The sequence below is a fragment of the Myxine glutinosa genome, chromosome 7, assembly GCF_964187855.1.
Source record: "Myxine glutinosa chromosome 7, kmMyxGlut1.1, whole genome shotgun sequence".
Taxonomy (NCBI): Eukaryota; Metazoa; Chordata; class Myxini; order Myxiniformes; family Myxinidae; genus Myxine; species Myxine glutinosa.
In genome coordinates this window covers 109,171,741-109,183,792 of record NC_136267.1, presented here as the reverse complement: position 1 = coordinate 109,183,792, position 12,052 = coordinate 109,171,741, and the positions used below count along the sequence as shown (strand labels likewise).

At 43.8% G+C, this 12,052-nt stretch overlaps 1 protein-coding gene across 1 annotated transcript in view; it reads right to left on the bottom strand.

Annotated features, from left to right (window-relative positions):
- The window catches only part of NAGLU (N-acetyl-alpha-glucosaminidase), a 55,893-nt gene that overhangs the window by 13,448 nt on the left and 30,393 nt on the right, over positions 1-12,052 (bottom strand). Inside the window, exons 4-5 of the mRNA XM_068123079.2 lie at positions 8,496-8,581; positions 6,312-6,568 (exon numbers count right to left, since the gene is read on the bottom strand). Of these exons, the coding sequence (XP_067979180.2) occupies positions 6,312-6,568; positions 8,496-8,581 (343 nt within the window). The remainder of the gene's footprint in view (positions 1-6,311; positions 6,569-8,495; positions 8,582-12,052) is intronic.

The following is a 12,052-nucleotide window of genomic DNA, read 5'->3' as shown; positions in this document are numbered from 1 at the left end:
ACCACCCCCCAAGTCCTCCCGATGTCCCTGCTCTCAAATGTTGTGTTTGTGTCCTTCCCTCTCTCTCCATCTCGTCTGCCACTCCCCTTGTTTTTTGTGTTTTGTGTGTCGGTTTGACTTTTTGTGTGATTAATGTTAGCTCTTTCACGAGCCTCGATCTTGTATACAAAAAACAACAAAAAAAAAAAACCCCCAAAAAACCGAAAACCCATCACGGACGGACAACCCAAAAACATAATGCCTCCGGCGGCTTTCATAGCGGAGGAATAAAAAATAAATCGTTTTTGATTCCCCTTGACCAGAGTACATAATTTGCAGACAGGCCACAGTGATAAATATGTTGTAAGATACGCATGTGTATCAACAGCAGTCAGATCTGTAAATAAACACTAGAATTGTGACGTTTCACGGAAGTGATGACCTTTTAATAAACCCTGGAGAGAACCCCAAGAAAAGCAAGTGTGTTTAATTGCCACTTGCCCATTGGTAACTGTAGAACAACCATAACCGCAGCAAAGCTAGGGCAAAGTTTTGAGATGTAAACCCATTACGAAAAGTCAAATGCCAACGCGACATATTCACACATCCTGGAGCTAGATAAAACCACCGTTTAGAGGCCATTTTTCCCCGCAAAGCAGGGGTTGGCCTTTTTCGGGAACCGTGGTTGTTGTTTTTTGGTCCCCTTTTTGAAGCAATGTTTTACGGCCGGATGCCCTTCCTGACGCCAACCCTTTTTGCCGCCTTTAACGACAAACAGGGAATTACCAGTGAACTGGTACTCAATTAGCCGACCTCGGAAGGATGACAGGCTGAGTCAACCCCCCTGGCGTTAATTCAGCGATCGACCGGGATTCAAACCCAGGATCCTAGGATCCTAAGCCGGCACCCTAGCCGCTAACCCAACACCAGGGTATATCCTGGAGCTAGATATTGTATTTAAATGCCATAAATACTCTTCCTCCTGTGCTTAGATGTATAACAAGGTTTACTATACAGGTTACGGCCAAGGTCAGGCACAGCAAGGTCACCGGACCTCGCACCTTCTTTCTTAGGGGGCATCTGCAGTTGGCCGTTTATGTCAACACTCCCAAAAAGATTGAGGAACCAAAGCACAAAATATGATCTCAGTGTACCAACATGGATGTGGACATGATCATAAATGTTAATGCACCCTGCATGGAGCGGATTCAAATGTGTATGGATGTTAATGGTGAACGGTTCAAGGATCTGTTGCACTTAATTCAATAGTGTTCAATAATTGTGAAGTGATAAAAGGGAAACATTAAATTCCGATGGTGCCTGACTTGCGCCATGGCACTCATTGCAATTCCGACCGTTCTCCTGCAAAAGTTGTGCCTCACTTCTCGGAATTTCAGGGAGGGGCGAGGCAGCTATGCACCGATTTCCAGATTGATCGATGCATGCACTTTGAAAGATGTGAACTTCCACTGACAAGCACTCAGTGTGTTCATGGAAGTTGAAAAGTGAAAGCAAAGGGTGAGACAAGAAAGACGCTGTGGACATGTGGCAGCCAAGTACTTAAAAAAAAGAAAGAAAAAAAGGCATTTCTAGATAGATGTTATCTTTGGAAGCCAGCATTGTTGGCTTTGCATCAGCCTCGCATTAATATGCCAGGAAGATGGGTGTACACTGTTTATGTATGAATCGAACAGGCCATACCCAACACAGCCCCTGAATACAACTCTGTGGCCGCTTAAATGTTTCTACTATCTGAAATACCTGTTCTACACCTGTGGAAATCTCAGTATATAGGGGGGGGGGGAAGGTGTGGGGGAGTGGGTGGGATCAGGGGGAATGTTGAAGGGGTTGGTGAGGGGGGGGGGGGGGGGACCTAAGGGTAGGAAGTGGAAAGGTCTGCCCAGCAAAACAGATCAAACACACACAGTAGGGGCATAATTGGGTTGGGATTGGGGCAGTAGGTGAGGAAAATGAAAAACTATGCTGGGAGAGTGCACACTCTTCATGCCAAGTGTGAGCGAAGCCCATGGATGAAAGGGTGTACCCAGTATATGGAAGGAAACACATGGTGGGGGTGGGAGTAGGGGTGGAGGGATAGGGAGTTATGAGTTATTGGGGGCAAGTTTATCATGAAAAACCACCCTAGGGGGAGTGAACAGTCTACCTGGTCATTTGTGGGTCAAAAGGTGTGGCTGGAAAATCGGAACAAACACACACAGTAAGGGGTAGTGGGGGTAATGGGGGTGGGGGTTGAGACAGGAAATGGGGAAAAGTGCAAAATTATCCTAGGGGAGCAGACACCCTTTATGCCAAGTGTGAGTGAGCCCAATGGGTGAAAAGGTGTACCCAGTATATGGAAGCAAACACCCATGGTGGGGGATGGGGCTGGTGTGGGGGTAGCGGGGGGTTGGGTGGGTGGGGGTGGTTGACGGATGTGGGGATGGGGGAGGGGGGGGGGGGTAGAGGTTTATCATGAAAACCACCTTGGGGGAATGAACAATCTTCGTGGTAAGTTTGAGCTCCGTGGGTCAAAAGGTGTGGCCAGCAAACCTGAATGTGCACGCATGCATGTACACACGTATATAGATATGTTTATAAACCTTTTACCGATTCCCCTTGTCCAAACTATAATTAAGCGACTCTCCATTCATGGTGGTCTTGCTCTTCCACAAGCCTGATATGCATACACCTTATGGAAATACAATTTGCTTGCTTAGCATACCATATTCAACCAAATACAAAGGGGGCAGGTGGGGACTTATGCAGTCACGTTCTGGTCTGTGGTGCAGGACGACTGTGGTCATGCAGGTTGGTGTGGCACAGGGCTGGAGGTGTAGCGCGAGGCAGAAGACGAGAGGATGGCAATGAGGAGGAGGCGTTCGCGTCTTCACTCAAGGTCCAACCAACTGTGTTTAATTGTGAAGGAGAAATGACGCAGAGAAAGATGTAGTCTCACCGAAGGAGCCCAAGTCATCTGCCGCGCATATGTGTGGACATGGCCTTTAACAACTATGGGGCCACCTTTCTAGCACGCGACTGGTCCAGCAATTGACCGCCCTCTGCTTGTGAGTGGTGTCATCTTTGGGCCGTCCCTCGTTAGTGTTTCATCCCGAACTAGGGCTCCATAGCTCACTGTAATGCCGAGACTTGGTTATCTGGCCAAATAGACCGTGAAGCTTCTCTTTCATTCCAAATGTGTCATGCTTTCCATGTCCCTTTGCGCTCAAGTCCTCCACCTAGCCTTACCTGCACAGGAGGTTTTACACGATATAACCATACCATATTCTGCTCTATTGTTTACAATCACTGCCCCATAAGTGCACATTTTACCATACAACTTACCTCTGACAGATCCCTGATACAGGTGTGAATCGAAGCTACTCAGGCACACAGACAAATATAAAGTCTTAACACAATCTGTCTACGACTACCCCCACACCACCCCACCCCCATCCTTTTCACTGTAGCAATAGCTTTGCTTTGAAATGGGTATTTATTTAATAACATTTGATATACCCAAATTTCATGCAATGTCGACAAAATGTTAAATCCTACAAAGTAAGTCCTGTAAATTAACATATGTGCATGTACATGTAATAATGTTGTGCTCTTAAATGTGACTGTTTTGCATCGTAAGAGGCGACCAAGGGTTGGCGTCAGGAAGGGCATCCGGCCATAAAAACATTGCCTCAAATAGGGAACCATGATTGTCATGGGGCCCGCAAGGCTAACCCCCGCTCTAGCGGGGAAAATGGCTTTAAAACGATCATTCATTCATTCATTCATTTGCATTCTTAAATGTGACTGTTTGTTGCGCAATGATGCATGAGAGAAAACGTTTTTTTTTTTTAACTACATGAGCACGATGATAAACTCAATATGGATACAAGTCGTTTCCCACCATATAGTCGAGTGGCTTATGGAAATGATCGTGACACGCTGGCCCAAAGCACTAAATTTGGCACAGTTATACTTTAGGACCATACAAAACTTTTGAGGGGGCTGCCCGATTTTCGAGGCCCAGGTCAAGGTCAAAGGTCAAATTATGTGTTTGTCACATTTTTGCCATATCCAGCTCATAGCTGTCATAGAAACATTATCTCAGTGTCGAAATAATCATTTTTAAGGACAAGGAATCCATTTGTATTATGGAAAATATCCTCAGGTGCTGCCATATTGTATTTCAAGGTCAGGTGAAGGTCAAAGGTCAAATTATGCGTTGGTCATTTTTGCATCGGTGTTTTTGACGTACATCGATACGCTGAGGGAGGATACTGGATTGGCCAGTACAGAGGAGGTCGCGGCCTGCATGACTTATGCTTCACAATTTCCGCGACAGAGACACAGTCCTGTGCATGGCAGTCCTGCGTTCCTGCACGTGCAATTCTTTGAACAAGTGGGTGTCGCCTTACATCCGCACTTGAGTAGTTCTCTACAACTAAGAGCAGCAGCTGACAGGGTTGTCCAGGTTGGACGCCACCCGGTACCTGCTTTGGTCCACCCAAAGCCATCTGGATTTGGTGCAGCTAGGATGGGCTTCAGACTCTCTCTCCAAATGCTGGCTTGGTACAGGCATCGATTTACATGCTGGAGCAGTGCGTTCTGAGTTGGAGGAAGCTTCTCCATCATCTTCACTCTCCTTGGGAATAGCTCCTGTCGAAGGTCATTCACATTGACATGTGGGGTTGTGTTGTCGTACATGATACAGGTAAACCGCTCGATCACATTGAATGCTGGAGATGTAATCACCTGTGGAACAAACGCAGTCAGGGACGTAATGGTGAATCCTTCTGTGGCTGTCGGGTAAGCTTTCCATGCCTTCCAAGCTGACTTTTTGCCTTTACCACTGAATTGGGATGTTACATCAGAGCCAGAGAATGCATGGAAAAACGGCAGAGCACGAGCTTTGTCTTCCCCAAGTTCTTGGCAGATTGAGTTGACATGGTAATAGCGGAAGTGTTTACCAGTACCAATGAGCCAACCCATAGTTGCATACCTGGATGGTGCTGCACAAGATCATGAAACACTCCAACCAGAATCACAATCACGTCTGTGTCTACGGTTCTGATGAGAACAGTAGTCGCCCCTTCCCTTAGGGCATCGTTTACATGAAGACATATTCTACTGTCTGCTTCTTCGTGATCACTCTCTCCCATTGTGATGTTAGCCTGATTCGATTGGACTCGTGGACCAGATGTAATGTAAACCTGTTTGGTAAGCGGATAGTCGTGTTTGACTACGTCCTCCGTCAGCAGTGCGAAAAGCTCCTCCTTGTTGGTAGGACCCTGTAGAAAGCCAGCGAAGTTACTTGGTAACTTCGTATTGCGGGATACCTTTCTACGTAATCCTTTCCCTCGTTTCTCTCGAGTTGTGGCTTTGAGGCTGTCGGGTCGGTAAGTGTCCCAAACGATGTCCATCCTGGAACAGCCTTGAAGTTTCCTTTCTATCCAGGGGATGAAGATATTGTCACTGTATTCGCCGAACGTAGAAGTGTTTTCTTGTGGCAGGGCATGTACAATGGCAGCACCATCAACCACTTTGGCGTCAAAATAAGTGGGTGTTTCTGGCTGGACACTTGCATCAATGCAGTGCAATAGCTCTGATTTATTGCTTGGTAGTCGGAGTCTCCCATGCAAAGACAGTGCTGGCGGCCACGGGTGGTTTTCATGTTGTGTAATTCCACTGATTGGTAATTCCACGGGTGGTAATTCCACTGATTTTAGCCCTCTCGTCGGGGATGTTAGCCCCCCCCCCCCACCCCCCCGGTCGGGGACAGCCTGGTGCCGCCACTGCCTATATGGCCGTCACCTGGTGGAACTTCCCATAATAGTAATGGATTCATTGACTAAATATGTTGGTTATGTGACTAAGACCAAGTTTTTAAGGTTATATATAAGCTGGATATTGCAAAAACATGACAGACACATAATTTGACCTTTGACCGTGACCTGGGCCTCTAAAATCGGGCAGCCCCCTCTCAAAAGTTTTGTATGGTCCTACAGTAGAACTGTGCCAAATTTGGTCCTTTGGGCCAGTGTGTCACGATATCACTTAAATTTGGACTTTAGCCACCCCACTAATAGTCGAGTTAGCATTTGCCCTGCCAAGCTATTGTCTGAGGTTCTGAGCCTCGGTAATCATTTTGCCACTGAACTACATCACTTTTTGCAAGTAATGTGATGGCACTCGTCTTCAATACATATTTTCCAAAAAATATATATATTTTAAATTAGCAGGCAACTCGAGATCAAACAATTTTGAGTCGAAATAAGCAGAAATATTTGAGACAAAATAAGCAGTTGGAGGTCTAGCACATCTCCTTTAATGCCCACCTGTGACCATGGCCTTGAATACTGCCTGGCTCATTGCCCGAAGGTAACACGGTTCCGCACTGGGTGGCTGAAGCTCATTGAAGATGTCAGCTCCATAGATGTGGTCAGTACCAAACTGCCGTTGCTGCTCATGCAAGTAAGCAATGCCAATGCGCTGAAAAAGCAATTCATTGGGCGCCAGTAACCAAGAGCATGAGTCGTTGCAGTCAAAGTGTCCCCATTGCCCGAGGCGTGTTGCGTTGGTCCCAGGGAAGTGCCTCGGAAGAAACAATGAGGGAAATTAAAATTGTAAGGCCTTCCAATACGATACCTTGAATTTTAACATACCAATTTATGTGCAATATAAACAAAACGTACATAAAACTAGAACATACCACTAAACACAAACAAGTTGCTCAAGAAAAAAACCAAAAAACATAATAGAACAGCATCCATCAACATCGTGACCTCAACCGATATGCCTCTGCCAACATTATTACATCGTTATACATACTTGAACATACTTCAAGTATCACATGTTTACCTGACATGACCTCTGACCTTTGATGCCAAAATCGAATCGGTTCATCTTTGCACCAAAATATATACTTGTACCAAGTTTGGTCAAAATCCCATCACTGGTTCACAATTTAGCTCAGTAACAATTTTTTTGCTGAACGGGACCTATGACCCTTACTTGACCTCATAATCTATTCTGTTTATCTTTATATCATTATACATACTTGGGCCAAGTTTGACTTGGTTGCCTTCAGCCATTCTTTAGATATTGTGGTCACAAAAACATATGCAAATTCTTTAAATTTACATGATAAACTCTGACCTTTGATCTCTTGATGCCGAAACCTAATCAGTTCATCTTTGCATCATAATACATACTTATACCAAGTTTGGTCAAAATCCCATCACCGATTCACAAGTTAGCTCGGTAACAGAATTTTTACCTCATGGGACCCCTGACCTCTTGACCCCATAATCTAATCAGTTCATCTGGACATCATTATACATACTTGTACCAAGATTGACTTGGATCCATTCAGCCGTTCTCAAGTTGATGCAATAAGGAAAACCTTTCAATGGACGGACGGACACACGGCCAGCCGGACGGACAACCCCAAAAACATAATGCCTCTGGCGACTTAATCGGTGGAGGCATAAAAAAAAAAACGAAAAAAAACCGGGTAGCCCAATCGCCAAATTTTGCAAACATCCGGGTGGTATCCAGGGTCAGGTCATGGGCACAAAAACAAAACAACACCCCACCCTCACAAGGCAATTCTGTGCATGTTTGTGTGTGTACATCTGAAAAATCATATGAGGAACTATAATGACACTCTTCAACGTCACGACATCGACCAATAAGCCTCCGCCCACATTATTACATCGTTATACTACTTGCACCAAGTTTGATATAAATCCCTTCAGCTGTTCACAAGTTATCACATTTTTACCTGAATGACCTCTGACCTTTGGCTTTTGACCTTGGGACACCAAAACCGAAACATTTAATCTTTACATCATTATACATATCTGTACCAAGTTTGCATTAGATCCCTTTAGCCGTTCTCAAGGTATAGACCGATTAGAGACTTTGACCTTTGACCCCGAAGTCAAATCAGTTAACCTTTACATCATTATAATACCTGTACCAAGCTTGAATTAGATCACTTCAGCCATTCTCAAGTTATAGACATATTACAGACTTTTGCCTTTGACCTTTGACCCCAAAATCTAATCAGTTCATCTTTACATCATTCTACATAACTGTACCAAATTCGGTCAGGATCCCATCACTGGTTCACAAGTTATCGCAGTAACAGGATTTTTTTAACCTAACATGACCTGACCTTTGACCTCGTGACCCCAAAATCGAATCAGTTCATCATTACCTCATTATACATAGCTGCACCAAGTTTGACTAAGATCCCTTCAGCTGTTCTCAAGTTATCGCGGTAACGAAAACCTATCACGGACGGACGGACGGACGGACAACCTGAAAACATAATGCCTCCGGCGAATTCGTCAACGGAGGCATAAACATCCCCTATAAACTGCTGGTTCGGGTCAAGTCGAAACCTACAGTACGTACAGGAGATCAATGCTTCAACTTATATTGTGTCGGCGGTGTTATAGTTCTGTGTGGTGGCCTCCAAACACTAGGTCAAGCTCTAACCAATCACTGCTTACCGGATTATCGCAGCAGGCACGTGACCAGAGAAGGCAGGCAACACAGGCAGCATACCAAAGGATCGCATTCGCTGCAGTATTTTCATCTGTAGGGAAAGTGCCACATGCTATAATCACATGCTAGTTCATGCCAGCCCTGGACCTGTTCAGAAGGTAAGACTTTAAAAAAAAAAAAAAATTTCTGGGAAGATTATTTTGAAGTGGCTCTGAAGAAGATGATTATGTTTTTTGTCATTTTCATGAATTTTATATAATCGCATAAATAGTGACCAATTTGAAATATGATATCAAACTTCAAATTGAATTGACAATATATCAGGAAGTCGGAAGACTTCGTATGTAAGAATGACACACAATTCTCAAAAAAGAAAATCTACCAGGATATAAACTTGTAAACCTATAAAATTACCAACCAATCAGTTATCTGTGGAGGATTTCACATCAAATAACACTCATTAACCCTTTGTGTGCTGAATCTTGTTTTTTTCATCATCTGCATTTTTTCTTTTTCAAAATATTCATTTAAAAACTAGTTTTTTTGGTATTTTCCCCCCAATTTTTTTTTCATCTTGAGACAAATCTGCGACATCAGCACACAAAGGGTTAAACATTTGCACAGCATCGCTGAACTACAAAATTGACAGAACAAAAATATCCCGTTTGCAATTCTTATTTTCAGACAGTAACTCAACATTGTGTTAAGCTCAGTACTTTGTTCAAACGCGAATCTCCTGTATTTTACAGTGGGAAGGTCCATGACACCTCAAATTTTTCATCACTTGACAGGATTCCACAAAAAGTAGGTGTAAATTACACATTGGGCAATGAAGTGCCAAGAGGGGTGGGCGGGACAACGACTGTCAATCAGATGGGGGCGGGGCCACAAAACACATTTGACCATATGTACTATACAGAATGTTAGATCGTCTATAAAGTATATACAGTGGTGTACCATTACAATGTGAGCATGTCTATAAAGTTTTTACGACAACATTTATAAACTAGAATGTCACTTATAAACTAGAGCATACCTCGGCCAGGGTGAACAGTTTACGTTTTGTATCCACTGATAGTGAGAGGCCGGATCTGGATTCAGACCTGACCCAAAATCTAATCGGCTTGTTCTTGTTGCCCAACGAAGTCATCCACCAAGTTTTGTCATGTCGTCCACAACTTTTTGAAATATCCTATATATATATAGTTTTTGGCCCCATCACTCGATGGTGAAGAATCACTTGGATTTTAAAAACTCTTGTATCCGGATCCAGATCTTCATTAAAATTGAATCAATTCTGGCTCAATTAGCACTTTCTCCAAAGTAACAACTGAATACATTTTCCTTACCTAACAATTTCACTATGGGCGAGAAAAGATGCTCCTTCGGAAGAAAACATGAAGGAACATAGTTACACAGCACTGCAGCGGGAATGTCTACCCGTATCACGCTTTCAGTAATCACTAATCACGTGATACATTCCCAGCGCATGCGTGCTTCGACCAATGAAATCCAGCACGACATGCACGAGCAGATACCGCTCTGTTATTAGATAATGCCCACCGGCGCAGTGTCGATTTAAGAGATAAGTTATTTGGGGGAAAGTTAATATTGATTTAAACATAATTAGATGATGGATTTGTAGAACTTCCCGGGGAGGAGGGTGAGGGATAATCCCCCGCGTCAAAAAGGTGGGGGGGGGGGGATATGTCCGCCCCAACCCCCACCCGTCAACGCCCATGCTGATTACACACATGATACACTCACAATCTTTGAAGTAATTGTTGTTGACAATTTTGTGCAATTTTTAATGCATTTGCCTGGAAGGGACTTTCTAGTTGTCACAGAGTTGTTCAGAAAATGAGCTGTCCCAAGTGTCAGTTCAGGATGCAGTTGTGGCCAAAAATATTGGCACCCTTGCACTTTTTTCAAATAATGCACCATTACTTCCAGAGAATTGTTGAAATTAAAAAATATTTTGGTATCCACATATGTATTTCTTTGGTTTGCAGTGGAACAAAACAAACAAAAGGCGAAAACAATTACTAAATCTTAGCTTATTCCACACAGAAATCCTAAAATGGCCCGGACAATATTATTGGCACCTTTTAGAAGTTGTTAGAAGTAATTAGATTTCAAGCAGGTGATTATCCTTTACTTTAGAATTGAACTCACCTGCGGGGTGAGTTGCAGGTGCCTGCAATAAAAAAAATCACTTATTCACCCAGTTTGAATAGAGAGAAGAAGTCATTGTGCTATTTTGTCACCGTAATGAGCATGGAGAAAAGAAAGAAAACCAGAGAATTGCCTGAGGAGGTCAGACACAAGATTGCAGCCAAGCCTGGACAATCTCAAGGCCACAAGTCCATCTACAAGGACCTTGTGTTGACCATACGCAATGTTATCAGGAAGTTTAAGGCCCATGGCACTGTAGCCAACCTGGCCGTGGCCGCAAGAGAAAACTTGATCGATGATTGCAGCGAAGGATTGTTTCAATGGTGGAGAAAGCACCTTGATCAACTGCCAAACAGATACAAGCTGACCTTCAGACACAAGTTACGACAGTTTCAACTCGCCCCATCCGTCGCCAACTCAATGAAACGGGGTTATATGGTAGGAGACCCAGGAGGACCCCACTGCTGGGAGAGAGGCATAAGAAAGCCCGACTGGAGTTTTCCAAAACACACCTGAACAAGCCAAAATCCTTCTGGGAGAATGTCCTGTGGACAGATGAGACCAAATTAGAGCTTTTTTGTAAAGCACATCATCTCTATGTTTACAGAAAATAAAATTAAGCCTTCAAAGAAAAGAACACCTTCCCTAAAGTCAAACATGGAGGTGGTTCAGTGATGTTTTGTGGTTGCTGTGCTGCCTCTGGCACTGGGTGCCTTGAATGTGTGCATGGCATCATGAAATCAGGAGATCACAAAGGCATTTTGGAGCGCAATGTTCAACCCAGTGTCAGAAAGCTGGGTCTCCGTCGAAGGTCAATGGCCTTGAAGCAGGACAATGATTCCAAACACACTTCATAAAGCACCCAGGAATGGTTAAAAACAAAACACTGGACTGTTCTGAAGTGGGCCAGCAATGAGTCCAGATCTAAATCCCATTGAACATCTGTGGGGAGATCTGAAAACAGCAGTTGGGAGAATGCAGCCTTCAAATCTGGGAGAACTGGAGCAGTTTGCACAAGAGGAGTGGGCAAAACTGCCAGTAGAGAGGTGTAGGAAGCTCATTCATGGCTATAGGAAGCACTTGACTGCAGTTATTTTGTCCAAAGGCTGTGCTACCAAATATTAAGTCTTGGGTGTCAATCATTTTGTCATTGCCATTTCTTTTTATTTTACCGATTTGAAAGGATATATTAAGTTCTGAATCAAAAACAAGGGTTCTGTAATATTAACAGCAAAAGAAAGAATTGTGGAGATCAAATACTTTCGTCAATTTCAACGTATTTTTCGAGAAAATTGTGAGTTATTTGAAAAAAAGCGCAAGGGTGCCAATATTTTTTGGCCACGACTGCATTTGCCAAGCATGAATCTAATTAGGAGGAGAGAGAGAG